A 19,296-nucleotide genomic window follows, 5' to 3' on the forward strand; every position below is an offset into this window, starting at 1 on the left:
CTTAAAAGACAAAGACCGGCTATGAAGCCCAAGCTCAAGATGCTTCAGAAAATCAGCAAAAAAATTAGTACCAGCCCAGCCCATAAATAAGTAAATCCTAATTCCCTCACCAACACAATCAGCATAAGTGCGGCAAAATAGCCAGCCCGGGGGTTCAAATGAACAACCCCGGCCGAAAAACAAAAATTATATATTTTTTTTAGAAGCAACAAAAATTATATAAGACAAGGTTTAGTCACAAAATTAATTATACCTTAAGATTACAATTTTACTTAATATCTTTTTATTGAAAGTAAATTTTGACAAATTCATAATTGGTTTACAAACTTCTTATATCATCCATACTTGCAAAATTTCTAGAAAATTAAATATTAATAGTTATGTCATCAATAAATTGTTTAAATTGCATGTTTTTGTAATTTAAAACTATGTATAAAATATAAACTTATAGATCATATAGTAAATAACATTTGATTGACATAAAATTTGACATGTCTATTAAGAACGTAAAGAACATATAATTCAACAGTTAGATTTTCAAAATATGTACTAATATTTATTTTATTGAGTAAAGTTGTAACCTTAGACTACAACCAGTTTTCTAGTTAATTTTTTTCCAATCATAAATATATATATATATATATATATATATTTGACTCCCCCTAAAATAAAATTTTGAACACTCTAATTCTAAATTTTGTTTAATCATAGCTAAAATAAGCTTGAATATGATTATTTTCTAGACCCACAATTGACATCACTTTTTTACATATCTTTAATAACTTCCTACCTAGATTTTTTTGTGAAAGTATTGTGTCAATAGCTCTACTCTTAAAATTGCTCATTTGTTATAAATAAATAAACTTTCTCTTTGAATTCTGGCTTAATTTGCCTTCGACTGTGGAATGAATTTTTTTTTTCTTCATCATCAACAAAAAATCCACCACTCTTAGTACAAAAAAAAGAAAAAAAATTACACCACCTATACAACCAACTGATCTATATCTATATTTGTTATTCTTTCCTCATATATACTCATTCTCTTTGTCTCTCTTTCACCATTCTATATTTTCTTTCTATCTAATCAAGTAGTTTGATTTTCAAGTCCAAAAAAATTTTTAATGCTCGCTCCAATTTCAAGAAAACGACCACATATATAGTTAAAAGATCATGCATTTCAAAAGCAAAAATTTATATCAATTATTACTATTTTTTTCTTAGTTTCATGTTTACTCTCAGTCCTACTCCTAAGTGTGTTACTATTCTTCTTTATTATATATTTTGGTTTAATTGATATAACACATAAATAAAATAAATTATTATTAATTTGACAAAAATGTATGATTAGTTATTTAATAATATTTATTTATGCATTCAATGACGGTTCTTTTTCCAATCTTTAAACTATTAATTATTAGGGATAATTACAGATTATCCACCTGTGGTTTAGTCCGAATTTAACTTACCCACCCGTGGTTTTATTTTTGACACTTTACCCACCCGTGGTTCATTCCGTCTATGCTCCGTAACTCACCTCTAATTTTTCCGTTACTCTAACACATTTCATCAAAAAATCAAACAAGAAATCAAATCAAAGACTCCTCTCCCAAACACTCTCTACACTTGCTCACCCACTTGGATTTCTTGATCACCTAAATGAGACAATTCTAATCACCTTGTAGTCGTTAGATTTGTGATCATAACGAAATCCAAAACCTTCATATGTGTAGTCCACGTGAGATGGACAATGAAAATGACGTGTGGGAAGGACCTTGAATTCTCTGATTGCTGGATTCCATAAGGCTATGCGGTAGAGATCATCATTGGGATGTTGATTAGAAATCAAAAAAGGACGATCCTAGAGGCAAATTACCCCGTTGATGCAGGCACCCAATATGTTCAGTTCCTGCATGTCATCATTGAAAAAAGGGATTTCCAGATTGAGATCAAGACTGCCATTATTATTAGAAACAGGGTGCGAAGACAAGACACTGTTTTTGGTGATACGATCTCGATGACTGACAAGAAGAGTTGGGTTTTTATGAGAAAAATAATGGTGGTGTTTGGCAATGAAACCTGGGTTTTGGAAAAGTGTAGACCATGACTTGTTTACACACGTGAATCGCTTTAGAGATTTCACGGGAAGCCTTGACAGGATGTCCTCCACCAAGCTTTCTGGTAGATTGGCGCTCGCCATGTTGAATTATGGATGATGATGATGATTGGACAGTGCAATCCAATCTAATTAGTGATTGAGCAAGCATAGAGAGTGTTTGGGAGAGAGTATTTGATCTGATTTCTTGTTTGATTTTTTTATGAAATGTGTTAGAGTAACAGAAAAATTAGAGATAGGTTACGGAGCATAGACGGTGGGTAGACATGGCAAAACGGGCGGGTTGGGTCGGGTCACGGGTCAAACGGGTCACGGGTAAAAAACGGGTCATTTTAAGCTGATTGAAATCGGGTTGCGGGTCGGGTCGGGTTGGGTCGGGTTGACCCGTATTTTCACATGAAATTTTTTATTTTATATTTTTTATAAAGAAAACAATATGTATTTGCCATTTGGATAGTTATGTAACATATTACTTGATGTAAAATACATTATTTTGAATTCACTACTTATATCAAGAATAAACTCAGCTAAACTTATTAATATTTATTCAATAATTTTAAAATTATACAAATCTTAACATTACTATTTAAAACAAAACAACACAAAGATAAGTAAAACAAATATACAAGTTTTATTTTTACACAATATCAACATTCCAAAAAAAAAAATTACAAATGACTTATTGGATAATTCATTTGATAAAGAATAAAAACATATAAGAAAGTTACAATTTTAAAAATTAATTTTATAATCTATTATCAATTGTGGTTGACACTCTATTTCAATTTGATATATACATTAAAGTTTGACTGCTTACTTATTTATATCTAGTCTCTTTTATGAAGATCATATCATTGTTAAGCAGCACACACTCTAGGAAATATCATAATTTATTTTGAAAAGCCATTTATTTTGAATATAAATTGTTAAAAAATAGATCTAAACATTCATAATTTATGCTAATTTGATACTTTGGCTTTACTATTTTCACACTTGTGAATGTGTCTCACACATATCTATAATTTTAAATCTGTTTTTAACTTTACTGTAACCAGATTATCTTAGCATGTACTTTGCTATTTGATATCTAAAAATCTTTACTCATTACAGAATGCTCAACCATTTTTTTTTCAATTAATTTGCATGATGTTATGTAAATGTATCAATTGTTTCCTTAAAACTCACAATAAACAATTAAACCAATATTGTCTTAATTTCACTATTTTTTTTTTTACCCAAAAAAAAAAAGTTTTAAAAAAATGGTTCGGGTTCGGGTCGGGTCGCGAGTCGGGTTGTGTTGACCCGCACAAAACACGGGTCGGGTCATGGGTCAACCCGTTTTTGCTTCGGGTAAAAAAAAATCGGGTTCGGGTTGGGTTTTTTCGGGTCGGGTCAGAAAATTCTGACCCGTTTTGCCATGTCTAGGTAAAGTGTCAAAAATAAAATCACGGGTGAGTAAGTTAAATTTGAGTTAAACCACAGGTGGATAATTTATAATTATCCCTAATTAGTATTTTAGGCTATTGTACAACATAATTGTATTGTATACTAAATTGAATTTAAAATACTATTTTAGATTAATGAAAGTTGTATATATAGGAAAAATAATAATCATTTTATTTTTTACTCCTCACAACAAATTTCTAGCTCCGATACTATTGACCCTCCCAGAAAAAAATTCCGAAGTCGTCATTGAACCAAACACAAACACAAACACTCAAACACCAAACCCTGAGAGAGGCTGAAGTTGGACTGAATCTGAAACCCTCACCACTCACTGAACCACCTTGGAAAAACGGGTAGGAAAAAGATGAAGAGGTCTGGTCAGCACCATCGTGTGCGTTTCACAAATTGCTGCCATCCCTACAAAAGAAACTTGAAAATAGTCGTTTCGATGTCCTCACACAATAACCATGTGCACAGTAATTTTATGAGGAGAAATCCATCTTTTTGTAAGTTTTATGGTTTAATCTATCTACCCTGAGTGAAAAGGAGGCTCACAAGCCTGAGCTTTCCTTTTGCTCAGGGTTAAATAGATCGAACCTCAAGTCTGAGCTGCATTGCCCATGAACATTGGAGATTTGAGATGTTGGACCTGTGGCACCGTCACCAATATTGATTACCACGATGAAACTTGTGTTACTTGTACTGACTAATTTATTTTGTAGTGTTTATCCCTCTATTATCAATATAGGTTAGGGTTAATTATACTCTACTTTACGTGTTAATATAGGGGTTAATTTTTAGTCTAATTAAGTCTTCAAGAAGGAACTTCACACACATATACACTTAGATTAGGTTAGAGTAGAATTCTATCTTTATAAAAAAAAAAACTTCATTTGCCAGTTTATTAAATGATGAGCTTTAATTCATTAAAAAAATAAAATAAAACTGAAAATGTGAGCAGTCATCATCTAGTTGGTACAGTACCACGGCAATTTTTGAAAAAGTAGAACACAGGTGCCACAGGATACATTTATTAATTAATTATTAAATATATATTTAATTATATATTTTATTTATATTTAAATTCTATATATATTGTTAGTAATTAATAAAAAATGTTATTACTCATTGCTATTCTTAAGCCAATTGATATAAATTAATGAATGTAATATCATTTAATGAAGGTAATATAGTGTTTTAAAAGAAATATCATAATAATAAAGTGATTAGATTGGTTATTTTAAAATTCAAGTTAGGGTATTTTTTTGTAAATAAACAAACATTGTTGGGGCTAGGAAGCTTCCATGAAGCTCCCTTTTCACTTAAACCACACTCCACCATCTGCCACATGCAATGACATCTCCACTCCTATTTCACTTAAAATCCAGGCCGCACCATGCGTCCTAGTCACGTCCTACACAGGTGCAACTACCATTTAGCAAAATAGGAGTGAGATGAACACAATAATTTTCTTATTGGAATTTTCTCTCTTATTTGAAGTTTTTTTTTTTTTTTTTTCTTTTTTAAATACCTAGAAAAATCTTTTTCTAAAAAATGATAAGTTATTTCCCTTTTGCAAACTTTGCTTGTTCAAAAGATTTTTTTTTTTTTTTCCAAAAAAAATAATGCATAGTTTTAAAACTTCTTCTTTTCAAAAATAAGATTTTTCTTTAACAAAAAATCAACACCTTTTCCAAACTTTCCTTTCAAAAATAAAATAGAACTAACATTTCAAAATTTGTGTATTCATTGTAATTTAAAACTTTTTCTTGGAATAGCATTGTTGAGAGAATTTGTGCCTATGGTTCAATCTCCATTGAACTCATAGGCACCCATCAAATTTACATAGCCCCTTTCTTTGCTTTTTCACTAACATATTTTTATTGTCATCTTTTTTGCATGGTAAAAATGAGAAAATTGTGGATGAGAACAAGATGTTATCCTTCCAACTCCCTTTCTTTATTTGTTGTGCTTTACTTGTATGTAGTAGTTAGTATTCAATTTCTATCTATGTAGTAAATATTTTACTCACATGCTATTGTATATTATTCTTCTATTTGCATGCTCCTTCACATGCTATTTATGTATATATCTCACATGCTTTGATTGTAAATATTCTTTGAATTAAATATTCACATGTTATGTTATACATAAATAAATACTCACGTGTATGTGTGTGTGTGTGTGTGTGTGTGTGTTTTTTGTTTGTACAAACTTTTTTCGAAAATCGAAATGCCAAGTATCTATTTTCTTTACTTAAAAGATAAAGTTTGGATTAAATTAAAATGGGGTACTATCCTTTGGATAGGCGTTGTGGGATGCCTAACACCTTCTCCATAGGTAACCAAACTTCCAAGTCTAAGATTTTTGGTTCGAGACTTTTTGTTTACCTTAATTAATAAATCCTTACAATATGTTTAGTTAACTAGGTAACTTAAAATGAATTAGACGTATAGGTGACCAATCAAGCTTAATACAATATCAATGGTTGGTGGCAAATCCTAAAATAAAAGTAAGAAAAAGGGTTTCACACGTACACACCTCACCCTAGAAACACAATCACACAAAGAGTCACGTTGCCGAAGACCCAATGTCCGATAAACCAAAAGAAATAGGGAAAAAGCCCTAAACTAGCTTTTCTTTTCCCTTTTTTGGGGCATTCACACTAATCATTGAAAAGTATTTAGGTTTGATTAGGTGTTGTTAGCCACCCTAAATGCCGAAAAAGTTTTTTTTTTTTTATTATAAATTATTAGGAAAATATTTTACATCGAAGCAATTAAGGCCTTAGGGTGTGCTTGGTAGAGTGGATTTTAGGAAGGATAGAAAAAAAGGAGAGAAAATGAAGAAGGAAAACTTTTAGGAGGCTGTTTGGTTGGAAGAGAGAGAAGAAAATGATGGTGGGGTTTAGGTGTTTTCTCTCTGGGCCCACCAAAAAGGTTTTTTCTACAAAATGGGGAGAAATTAAACTTGGTAGGGGAAATTTGATGGCTGAAATTAAACTTCAAAACGTTGCTTTTTTATTTTAGCCTTTTGCTTTCCTCGGCTTTTGCCTTTTCTGTTCTTTTATCTCATTTTTTAATACTTTCTTGGGATGTTGCCTCTTTTCTTTCTTTTTTTTTTAGTTGCTTGTCATTTTTTTGTTTTGATTGAGCATCATTTTTTAACAAGGATATATTAGTATATTTATACAAGCTCACTTGTCCCATTCCTTCACTTTTTCACTCCCTAAATAAACAAAAAAGAGATAAATTAAAATCTTTTCTATTTTTCTACCATTTTCTATCCTTCCACTTTTTTACCTGGAAAATTATTAGGTACTCTCGGAGTACCATAAATGTGTACTAATGGGACTCACCATTCTTGTGAGAGGAGGGAGTATGTATTTATGGTACTTTGGGAGTACACAATAATTTTCCTTTTCACCCCTCCAATCAAATAGACCCTTAGATTGAATGAAATTTCTTTTTGTTAGTACGGCATTAGGGTTGAGATTTAATTCTTACTTCTTTCGTTGTTTTCCTAGGGTTAGGATGAGGCCAAAGAATTAAAAGGGGGAAGGGGAAGAAAAATGTTGGTTTTCTAAAAATGGTACAGACTCATTTTGCGTGTTAATGGATTTCTTGTGATGAGTGGAAGCATAATCATTCTTTCTTCAAAATTACAACAACTTTCCCCGAAATCTTGAAAGCCATAAAAAAGCCAACAAAAGGAATGGTTTCTTCAAGATGCATCAACCTGCAGGCTATTCCTTTTTAAAAGTTCATGTAACTTTAATAATGTTAAGAAAATCAACTTTGTCCTTAGCCTTGTCTATAAAATGATTCATGTGTAATGTGTTCCTACTAAAAAAAGACATAGAACAGTGCTAGTGACAATTCCCAAAATGGCTTGTTTTCTCTCTTTCACTGTCTTCACCCTTTACTTCACCCACTTCTCTATCTTTTTCAATACAATCAATGGAGTTTTTATTGAGGAAGTCGTACAGGACATAGCAATAAAGCGAGATGACAAGACGACCCACCTCCACTTCTACTTCCATGACATTGTAGGTGGCAAAAACCCAAGTGTTGTGAGAATTGCAGGGCCACCAGACAGTTTTATTGGGAACTTTGGCAACACAATGATGGCTGATGATCCACTAACTGAAGGGCCAAAACCCACATCAAAACTTGTTGGAAAAGCTCAAGGCCTCTATGCCATGGCTGCTCAAAATGATTTGGCATTGCTTATGGTTATGAACTTTGTATTTTTGGAAGGTAAGTATAATGGTAGTAGCATTAGCATTCTTGGGAGAAATGCAGTGCTTCATGATCAGAGAGAAATGCCTATTGTTGGAGGTAATGGGCTTTTCAGGTTTGCTCGTGGCTATGCATTGGCACATACAATTTCAGCTGATCCTAGCACAGGAGATGCCATTGTTGAGTACAATGTTTATGTACGGGCTTAGCACGACATAGCCACATTCGATCAATAGCAGTGGTAGTTTTTGTTGTTTTTCTTTTGGCAAGTTACATGTACCAATGGATCTTAAATTCGCATTCTCATTCTTCTAATACTTATAAGAGAAGGAGGTGCCAAATAAGCTAGAGGTCATTGGCATATATGTTGATATTTCCTTGTGCTTTCTTGGTTATGTTTTTATTTATATGCTTGTTTTCACGAATACAGTAGTCTATTGTATTAGGCGCAATGGTTGCCTCAGATATATTGTTGCAATGAAACTGAGTGAAATTCTATATATATATATATATATATATATATATATATATATGCCTTGTCTACCACATTTAAATTCCCAACCAAATGTCTTTTCTAACTACTGAGTAACCTCTTTTTCGTTTTATTTTATTTTCTTAACTACTGAGTAACCTCTTCAATGACCAAATGCTTGAACAGTCTTCTCTTTACAGATCTAGTCGAACAATAAACTGGTATAAACACAAATTATGTTGACTCAATATGCGTATATATCTTACATTTTCAGTCCCCAAAAAAAAAAAAAAAAAGAACAGCATTCTTCTAGTCAATAACAAGCATGTGATGCCAAATGATATTTCCCCTTAATTCTTACTCAAAACTTTAGCTTTCCTACTTTTCTCACAAAAAAAAAAAAAAAAAAAAAATCTCATGCTCACCATAATCTCATGTGATTAGGGAGCGAGAATGAGTGAGAGTTTATTCATACTCATTATCATCAAATATATACGTGTCAAGTACTAATTTTAATTCTAAGGTTGACATGATATTTGCACCTATTTACCATCTTTCTTCTCTCTTAGCAAAATTTTGAAATTTACTTATTGGATTTATATTTTACGAAATGGTTGCATACAATACCTTTCTCATACAGTGAATCCCAAGTAAGACGAATATCGTATGCAATCGATACACAAAATACTCTCCTGGTATTGACATTTGACTCCCCTTTGAAAATGGGCCTGGACAAGTATATATCTAGGCTTTAGTACAAGAGCATGTTAAATCAGACAAAAGACCAAAGCCTCAACTAGTGCTTGGGCCACTTAATACTTTGAACTCAAAAGGTCCAACCCAAGTCTAACTATTCAGATTCGTAGGGCCCAATTGGGATTAAGCTTATAAAAATTTGCAGCTATTTTATGAACTGACCTTACTTGTTTCTCAAAGCCCGGCTATGAAGCCCAAGCCCAAGCTATTCATAAAAGCAGCAAAAACGCAGTACCCTTGGATGAGTAATGAGTTCGTAGATAACTTTATACTTTCTATAAAGCTTAAGCACCCTCAGGAAAAGCCCGCCAAACTCTACTATATACACGCATGAAAACTTTGAACTAGAATTATCAGTTAGCTTATCTTATTGTCATGCAACATATTTGAGTTGAAAAAAGTCACAGAGAAAATCTAGGGACACAATGTTTGTGTTACAATTTTTACCACAAATTATAAGTGTTGGAGAAAAAGTTATGAGTTTATATGAAAGTGATAGGAAGTCAATCACAGTCTATCACATCAAAGTTGTGGCACAAAAGTTATAATTCTAGAAGAGCTCATAATGCAATTTTTTGGAGTAATAGACCATATACATAATTTTTTTTTTTTTTTTGGCTAAAATGTACTTTTAATCACCTTTAAATTGGACTCTTGATTTTTAAAACTTGCAATTTTAAATCTCAACAAGTAAAACGATGTCAATTTATTTCTTTTCTTGTGGTCAGACACATTTTTACCATTAATCTTACTAAAAATTACATTTTTTTTTCCTTATCTAAAATGATGTTGTCTTTATTAGGGTCAAGATTCTAACAGATGTTAACAAAATGGGCACAATAATATGGTTGTATACTTACACATTTTTATAAGTAAATCGATTTAGAAGAGATCAAAAAAGTTAAATTATATGGTGTAAAACAAAAAGAAAGTCTAGAGACATAGAAATTGTACACCTAAAATTTCAATCTTTTTGTCTTTAGAGGGTGCTAAAGTTATATGATTCAATAGTTACAAGAGTAATGTTACAAATATAACAAATTTTACGCATGTTAAATTGGTAAATAATTATTGATTCTCATATTGTTTAATATTGACATTACTTTTATTACTCACAATTAACAATATGCCACATCATACAATTGTAAAATTTATTCTGAATTTTAGTATGTCTACATACTTATTATATTAGTCCCAATGTTCTGGGCTCGGGCCTGTGGCCTTTGTCTATGCTTGCACAATTTTTCAGGCTGAGCTATACATGGGTTAAATTTAGTCCAAATTTGGCCAATTAAATCAGTTGTGTCTATTTGTTAAGCAATTTGCGGCATCTTCTCTTCTTTTCCTAGAACAACCTGTCCCATATATGTTCCCAAAAAAAAAAAAAATTCCATGTGCATAGTTGTACTTGTATGCAATTAACAGTTGCTTTTGTGTGTGTATCAGATTCATTTTTGTAAGACAAGGCTCGTTCAAGAATACTATGCAGTTGTAGCAACTTACACTAAGTTACATACAAGAAAAATTAATGAAAGATGCCAAAAATAAAGTCATATAGCCTTATTTATGAAGCAAGCATGCTCATCTTCAATCGCAAGCTCATCTTCAATCATTTGTTTCCTCTGAGGCAAAAAGAAAAGTGGTATGGACACCACAATGGAGAATCTCAGTGTTGAACCAGTATTCTCCAATTAAAGCAAATACACCGGGGGACCAATTTGGACTCTCATAATCAAGGTTGTCAAAATCGAGATCCTATGTAGGATCGTTGAAGGTGGGTGAGATCGTAGATCGTAGGATCGGATCGTAAATTATAAGATTCTACATATTTTCAGATTTAAAGTAAAAAACACATTGATAATGACTTTGTATGTTGAATAATTACATAAATTATAAATTCATCCATAAAAAAACTTAGATTTGCATCATATAATGTAATTTGCATGTCATACATCGCTAAGTCTATACTAACGAAACAAATATATTTAAGTTTTGACTTAATGTATCTAAAAAGTTCAATAAATATTTAATTAGCAACCAAATACCAAAATATTTATCAAAACATAAGGAAAATATTTTTAAGTTCTAAGTTCCAAATTTGAAATCCAAAATAAGTTAGCAAATGGAAACTAGCTAACTACAATATGAAATCCAAAAGTAAGATGAATATTAAGATAAAGTGAATATTTAATTATTCCCATTCTAAGGTTCTTATAATCACCGTCCTAAATTCCTAATCATCATCATTCATTTTATCATCTATGTAGACATTATACATTTGTATACTAGAATTGTAAAAGATATCAAGATACAATTTCACACTCAACTATTCAAGTTATACCACTCAGCAACAATTAAAGAGTATACTCAAAAAAATCAATCAATCTATATACAAATATAAGCATAACTGATAAAATTATATAAAATATATATATATATATTTTAGTAATATTAGAACACAAATTAGTATATTAATCAAACAAATTTAACAATATTATAGCTTAAAATGCAGCAAAGCCAAGTCAAATTCTTCATTTAGAAATGATGAAACATTCTTTCATTTTGATTACAAGTGAACTAGAAACTAGAAAACATTTGCTTCGGTTGACATAATTTTATAAAATAAAAAATAAAAAGTCATACCATCACAACATGAAAAAATAAAAATCCTTAAAGCTTCATCAAAACAAAAAATTTATCCAAAAAAAAAAAACAAAAAAAATTATATTTTTGGTAGGATCGGTAGAATCTCATACGATCCTACGATCCTACATGATCCTACCATGTTTATGATCCTAGTGCAATTCTAATCGTTTTGGTGACGTGGGATCGTAAAATCGTGCGATCCTACGATTCAGATCACGATTTTGACAACCATGCTTATAACACTCCAAATTTGGGAACAATCACATCAGATCATCAGAATATTCTACTGCCTATGGAGATCATTTAACTCAGCTTGATCATTACTTCCAAGAATGGGCCACACTAGTGTACAAAAGGGGGATTTCCTGTTTTTTCCGGTGCATTTGAGACTTGAAAGAAAGCTATACCAATTGCTTTTCTTCTTTACACCATACCCTACAAATTCAACTATTCAATACCAAAATTAGTCCTAAGTTGTGAGTTTGGCTTTTGGATAATAGCATTTTAGTATGTTAACTTATTTATTTATGTACAATTCATTAAACTCTCACTTTTTTTTTGGGGTAAAACTGTACTTTTGCCAACTTTCAATAAATAAACAAATTGCTTTCACTGTAAAGCTTTTTTTTTTTTTTTTTTTTTTGCGGTTCTGCATTTTGGTACCAACCATTTAAATGAAATACCACACACATGCAATTCAACCTTTTTCTCATTTAAATGATTAAATATGCACCTATCATCTATGGTTGAAGCTTAATGCGATGATTTTCCAGTTCAATTTTTGTGATTAACATGTGCGAAGGACCAAGATCTCACTTCATGATAAGGTTGAAAAGTGCAATAAAAAATAAAAATCACCATGAAGTTAATTAAACCTGGTTAACAATGTAATTAACACTGAGATAACAATTAAAATATTATGAAATAAAAGACTAGCCAAATTTATCAAAACATTGGAAGGTATGAAAAAAAGCCATGTTTTAGGTTAGGTCATCTCTTAACTGGAAGATGAACTCACTAACATGATTTGGAATATTAGTATATCAAGATTAGCAAAAAGTAGAATATATGATTATCTAAGGCAATCCATGGTCATGCTTTTGTCATGAGCTTTTCGATCCACACATTTAGCATAGTTTTACCAGCTTGAGCAGGAGAACTTTATTTCTTGGAACAAAAGCATGACCATCATTGTTAATGGTGAGAGCCATCTTCATCAACAAGACTTGCAGCCTCCGAGAATCATAAAAGCATTCACTTTCCTTTTCCTTCATTACTTTTGGTGAATGCAATTGCGCATCATATGCCACAAACCATTTTAAAATTTATCTAATAGCCACTTTTTACTACCCTATAAATACTCTCCTCCACCACTAAACAACGCAGTAAGAGATTAAAACTGTTTCAATATGGCTTCTGTTCTCACTTTAATCTCCTTCTATCTCATGCTCTTCTCAACTTCCTGCTTCACCACCATCAATGGAGTATTCTCAGAACAATCGCCCATGGACATATCGACAAAACGCATGGAGAAACTGACCCACCTCCACTTCTATTTCCATGACACCCTTGATGGCACAAACCCGACTGCCATTAGAATCGCTGGGCCATCAAAAAGTTCATTTGGCACTACTATGATGGCAGATGACCCATTGACAGAAGGGCCAGAGGCAAGTTCAAAGCTCGTGGGAAGAGCACAGAGCATCTATGCATTGGCTTCTCAACATGACATTGGTTTGCTTGTGGTGATGAATTTCGCTTTCTTGAAAGGTATGTATAATGGGAGTGCGCTTAGCATTCTCGGGCACAATCCGATTCTTGATAGGGTCAGGGAAATGCCAATCGTTGGAGGAAGTGGAGTTTTCCGATATGCTCGGGGCTACGCTTTGGCGAAGACAGTTCAGTTCAACCAAAAGACCGGAAATGCTGTGGTTGAATACAATGTGTCTGTCTTGCATTTCTGAGGGGGTTCCATGTTCTTCAGTAATCAACATTGTTTGAGAGTTGTTTTTGTATTCCAAGTCAGTCATGCATGCATGTCTGTAGACTGTAGCATTGTTTCTACTATAGGAAAGTACTGTCATTTCCCTAGTAACAATAGAATAAGGCCTATTCTCAATTAATAAATATTGTTTCTCTATTCTAAAACGAGTGACTGGTTAGGTCCACAGAAAATTGAGAGTATATTACTCATCAAGACTGCCTTATGTAACTACATTGAGGTATATCACATGTTAGAGAGACGAGTATTCATGATCCATCAACTTCTATAAAACAGAGTCTCAAGACTATCAGCCAAATTAATGTACCGAAAATTCCGTTTATGCTCCTAGTTCCGCTTTCTACCAGTTCTAAAAAATTTACAATTGTAGTTGAAGTAGTTACCTCGCCAGTTTCAATGGTGATTTGATAGAGCAGTACATCAAACGCAACAAAAACAATCACGCATTCATACACATGCAAGAGACGATGAATTGTTTACGAAGTGAAAATCTAACAAGGTAAAACACTCGAAGAAAAACCTAGTCCAACTAGTTAAATCCACTGTAAAAAAGTTGTGATACACGTTGACTTATAAGACCTCTAATACAAGTACACAAACATGGTATCTGAGATCCCTTCTGCTGTAACTGCAGATGTAGCCTTCATCTTCACAGTAATCTAACGTTAAAAAGTTGATTGTTGAACACAACCGATCTCACAATTACTTCAAGGTCACTTGAAGATTTTTGCCATCTATATGGTTTAAAAACAGCACTCCAACGACAAAAGTGGAGATCTTGTGTTTAGGTGGCGAATTTTCCACTCTAAAAGTAATTCAATAGGAGAGAATTGGAAGACAAGAATGGGATCAATGGTTTTAATTATGGTAGCTGTCTTCCTTCACTTTCATTAGGGTTAACAGAAGGTCGAAATATATGTATGGTTTGGGCTAGAGGTTGGATTTCGGCCGCGTTCGACAACTATAATTTCACTTGAGGTTTTGGAAAATATCAAGAACTCTCTCCTACGCTCATAAACAAATTTCTATCCTTTGATGTTTTGATTTATATAACAAATAGCTCCATATGAACATTTATTGTCCATCACAAATGAGTCTAAGTACATATTTTTCAAATTAAATTCTCATAAAAAATAACTTCAAAATGATAAAACTTACTAATTAGATTGGTTATATAACCAAAAAATTAAAAATTTAAATAATAGAAATATTAATTTCAGTTGTTAGCCACTAGTCATTTTTAAATGAGCGGGGTTTTTATATTCCTTCAAACCTTAGGCCTTAGGGAAGTTGGTGTAATTTGCGACTTAAAAACGACTATCTTATTAGCCTAGGCACTCCAGGGTCATATTTTTGTCACCAGCTGGATAAGAAGAGCTTAATTTACTTGGGCAAATTTAAACACCTAGCTCACTCTGAAATACTCATTTCACATGTCATGTCACATGTTTTCAGATAGATATTCACAATTAAGTATCCCATTTCCCTTCATTGTTATTGTTGTGAGGCTGAGAGCCATCTTTGATAAAATTTGAAGAATCCCAGAATCATGAAAGCAATAGCTTTCCTTTTCTTTCATCACTTTTGGTGAATGCAACTGCCTATGCCACAAATCATTTGAAAGTTTATGTCATAGCTGTTATAAAATAAAAGGAAGTAGTCGAAAAAATAGAAAAATCTATAAGTGATTGTATATAGAACTTAATATTTAAGTGGTCATCCATTCCTTTTAATACAAAACTGTGTCTATTCTTTGAAATAACTTCATGTATATATATATATATAGCAATATCAAGTCAGTTAGTCTGAAGGAAATAGACGAAGTACTTTACCTATTTTGATTGGGAGATGTTGCTGTAATTGAAAGCCTAAGAAAATTGCTGCTGAAGGCCGCAACATAACAAAAGGCTGAAAATTGGATATAATGTCCAAGTTATTCAGCCGAAATAGGCCGCACTGTCGAAGTTACTCAATTTCCAACAATAGCCAATTTTAAGTTTTTACCACCCATAAATAACTTCCTTTACAACTAAACAACACACGGTAGGAAATTAATTATGGAAAATGCGAATAGATGCTCTTAGAGTGATAGTTAATAATCCATTTAAAAAAAGTTTTTATTGAAAAAGAGAGAAAAAAAAAAAAAGTAATTAATGTTTTAACAGCTTTTTCAATTTCTCATAAAAATTATGTCAAAGTTTTCTTAAAATAGATTGTTAACTATTACCCTAAGAGCATCCGTTAGCATAACCCATTAACTATTTCAATATGGCTTCAGTTCTCACTTTATTCCCCTTCTATCTCATGCTCTTTTCAACTTCCTGCTTCACCACCATCAATGGAGTGTTCTCAGAACAATCCCCCATGGCCATATCGACAAAACGCATGGAGAAACTGACCTGCCTCCACTTATATTTCCATGACACCCTTGATGGCACAAACCCGACTGCCATTAGAATCGCTGGACCATCAAAATGGTCATTTGGCACTACTATGATGATAGATGACCCATTGACAAAGCTTGTGGGAAGAGCTCAAGGAATATATGCATTTGCTTCTCAACGTGACTCTGGCTTGCTGGTTATGGTGTTGAATTTCGCTTTCTTGGAAGGTACGTATAATGGGAGTGCACTTAGCATTCTTGGGCGTAATCCAACTTTTGATAAGGTCAGGGAAATGCCAATCGTCGGAGGCACTGGAGTTTTCCGTTATGCTTGGGGCTACGATTTGGCAAAGACATTTTCGTTTAATCAAAAAACCGGAGATGCTGTGGTTGAGTACAATGTGTCTGTCTTACACTTCTGAGGGTTGCCAGTTCTTCAGTAATCAGTATTATTTGAGTTTTCATCTTGTTTTTATATTCCAAGTCAGTCATGTCTACTCTGTAGTTGTCTTTCTACTATAGGAAAGTACTGTCATTCCCCTAGTAACAATAGATAAGGCTAATCTCAATCAAAGATATACTAGTATCTCTATTCTAAAACGAGTGACTGGTTAGGTCCTCCAAAAATTGAAAGTATATTAGAGCTTGTTTGGATGTAGTGAATTTTGAGTGATATCACTCAGTTCTCTATTTTTATCATCCAAATCGTGTGGGTCCCACGGAAGAGCACTTGTTTGGATGAGTTTTGGATCACCATTTTCATGACTCAGTGACTCAAAAAAATGGGTGTGAGTGATGGAAAGTGAAAACTCAATTTTGCTGTTTTCAAAACTCAAAACCAATCACTCAGTGGCAAGTCCGTAAATTAGCTGAGATTGTGGGGCCCATGACTTGTGTGTTGTCAAGTCAGACCCCACTCATCACCAACGGCATTTTCTCCTTCTTCTTTCTTTCTTCTTCTTCTTCTTTCCTTTTGTTCTTTCTTTCTTTCTTTCTTCTTCACCCACTCCAAAGTTTTTTTTTTTTTCTTCAGACCCACTCCAACAATTTTTTTTTGGTTCTTCTTTCTTTCTTTCTTCTTCAGACCCACTCCACCATTTTCATACATGCATAAATTTATACCCATAAACAAAAACCCACACCTCATTTTCGTGATTTTGGTTTTTGATCTAAGGATTCTTAGGTTTGGGTTTGGGTTTTCTGTGTTTGTGGGTTTTTGTTTGTGGGTTTTTTGGTGGAGGTTGTGGTTGTGTTGAGGGCTATTGAAGAATAGAAGCTTCGAACTTTGCTGAAGATGGGTCTGCGATCTAGATGAGGAGATGGGTCTCTTTGTTTTCTGTAGATAAGTATTGTGAAATTGAAAAAGAAAAGTGAAATTGAAAGAGGTGCCTTAAATGGGTATTGTGAAATTGAAAAAGGAAAGAAGATTAAAACGATTGAGTAGTCTCCATAGCTGTGAGGAAAGACTTTGGTTTTGGCAAGTGGGGATTTTGATTTTGGGTATTTGAGGTGGTGAGCCCTGGTTACAGAAGCAGAGGCTAGGGAATTGAGAGTCATGATTGGATTTGAACTTGGGTATTTTGTGAAGATGGGTGTTAGATGCGTTAAATGGGTTTTTTGATGGGATAAAATGAACCACTGTGTAGTATAAAAGAAGGGGACGCGGGTAGCTGTTAGTGAACTATTGTGCAGTGTCAGTGGGTGGGGTCCACAGTTTTGGCAAAAAGTTGGGTTAAAAAGGTGAGATATGTGATTGAGTATTGAAACCAAACAAGTTTTATTTTGACTGAGTGAAAAAATAGAGTTTGAGTGATGAGTAATGGGTGATGAAAACTGAGTGACCATTTTTTTTAACCAAACAAGCCCTTACTCACCAAGACCTAATGTAACTACAGTGGGGTATATTTCATTATCCATAAACTTCCATAAAACATTGTCTCAAGTCAGTCTGTTCGGTCCACTGGGGTCCATTAGCTTCATTTTGGTCTACTTTGGTCCATTCAGTCAAATTCGATCCATTCGTTCCACTTCAGTCTACTTTGGTCCATCATCTCTATTTCGTTCCACTTTAGTCCATTTCAGTCCACTTTGTTTTATTTAGTCCACTTCAGTCCATTCGTTTTAACTCACTCCACTTTGGTCCATTCATTCCACTACGGTCTATTTGTTATATTTCGGTCCACTTAGGTATATTTCTGTCCACTGCGATCCACTTTGTTCCATTAGCTCAATTTCAACCCATTTTAGTCTGGTTTGGTCTACTTTGGTCCATTCAGTCTAGTTTAGTCTGTTCTTTCCAATTTAGTTCATTTTGGTCCACTTTTGTCCATTTAGTTAATTTCGGCAATGCATTGTGAGGACGTTTGTGTAAAGAGAGGACTTACTTCATTGATAATTATGTCACATTCTCAGTGTAGTGTTTGTAGGTTATTAAAGTCTTGTATTTTCTTTTTCAAATATAAATGATGAATTTACTTGTATCTACTTACTCTTTAAGCCATTCAAGATTTATAGAGAATATTTGTAAGGTGTACAAGAAAAAAATTCTAACCACACAATACATTATTTACAAAATATCTTACCTTATATAATAATTAAAAGTAAAATGCATTATGCTTCCCTAAAAAAAAAACTGACAAAATTTAAAAACCTTTCAAATAACAAATATAATAACTTAATTTAAAAAATGAAATATATTGTATAAGCAATAGTTTGTTAGAAAATAATCACAATCATTTTAAGAAGGGTTTGGGACTAACGCTTATAAGTGTCTTCTAATATTTTCTTTTTACATTTAACAAAAAACAAATATCAAATTTTTTTGCGCATCGCACAAGTCTGCCAATAGTTATTACAAAATCAAAACCCAAAATAATTACAAATAAATTTGTCATAGAATTAGCCAAAATCTAAAAATCCCGAGATATACAAAAGCTCAGTCTACATATTTAAAGGAAACAACTAATAAATAAACAACAGACTGAAATTCTTAAACCTTTCCATATACAAAAAGCTCAGTCTACATATTTAAAGGAAACAACTAATAAATAAACAAAAGAATGAAATTCTTAAACCTTTCCATATGCACTTGTTGGAGATGAAAAACTTAAGATTCTTCTGTACAAAAAGGGAAAATAAAATTAACAAATAGAAAGTACAAGGGAAAGAAATCACTGACCCCATGGAAAAATAATCTTAGTTTTACCTCTTAGACTAATTCCAAGCTTAAATGGAAAA

The 19,296-nt window shown here is 32.8% G+C and overlaps 3 protein-coding genes across 3 annotated transcripts; all 3 read left to right on the forward strand.

Moving 5' to 3' along the window:
• Window positions 1-7,300: 7,300 nt before the first annotated feature.
• Window positions 7,301-8,297, forward strand: LOC115987138 (dirigent protein 22-like). Its single transcript, XM_031110611.1, has one exon. The coding sequence runs from the start codon at window positions 7,446-7,448 to the stop codon at window positions 8,007-8,009; it is 564 nt and encodes a 187-aa protein (XP_030966471.1). The 5' UTR covers window positions 7,301-7,445; the 3' UTR covers window positions 8,010-8,297.
• A 4,630-nt stretch (window positions 8,298-12,927) lies between these two features.
• Window positions 12,928-13,814, forward strand: LOC115987613 (dirigent protein 22-like). Its single transcript, XM_031111198.1, has one exon. The coding sequence runs from the start codon at window positions 13,084-13,086 to the stop codon at window positions 13,636-13,638; it is 555 nt and encodes a 184-aa protein (XP_030967058.1). The 5' UTR covers window positions 12,928-13,083; the 3' UTR covers window positions 13,639-13,814.
• Window positions 13,815-15,980: 2,166 nt separating this feature from the next.
• On the forward strand, window positions 15,981-16,481 carry LOC115983996 (dirigent protein 22-like). The gene has a single exon (XM_031106873.1). The coding sequence runs from the start codon at window positions 15,981-15,983 to the stop codon at window positions 16,479-16,481; it is 501 nt and encodes a 166-aa protein (XP_030962733.1).
• Window positions 16,482-19,296: the final 2,815 nt, after the last annotated feature.

The sequence above is a fragment of the Quercus lobata genome, chromosome 4, assembly GCF_001633185.2.
Source record: "Quercus lobata isolate SW786 chromosome 4, ValleyOak3.0 Primary Assembly, whole genome shotgun sequence".
NCBI lineage: Eukaryota > Viridiplantae > Streptophyta > Magnoliopsida > Fagales > Fagaceae > Quercus > Quercus lobata.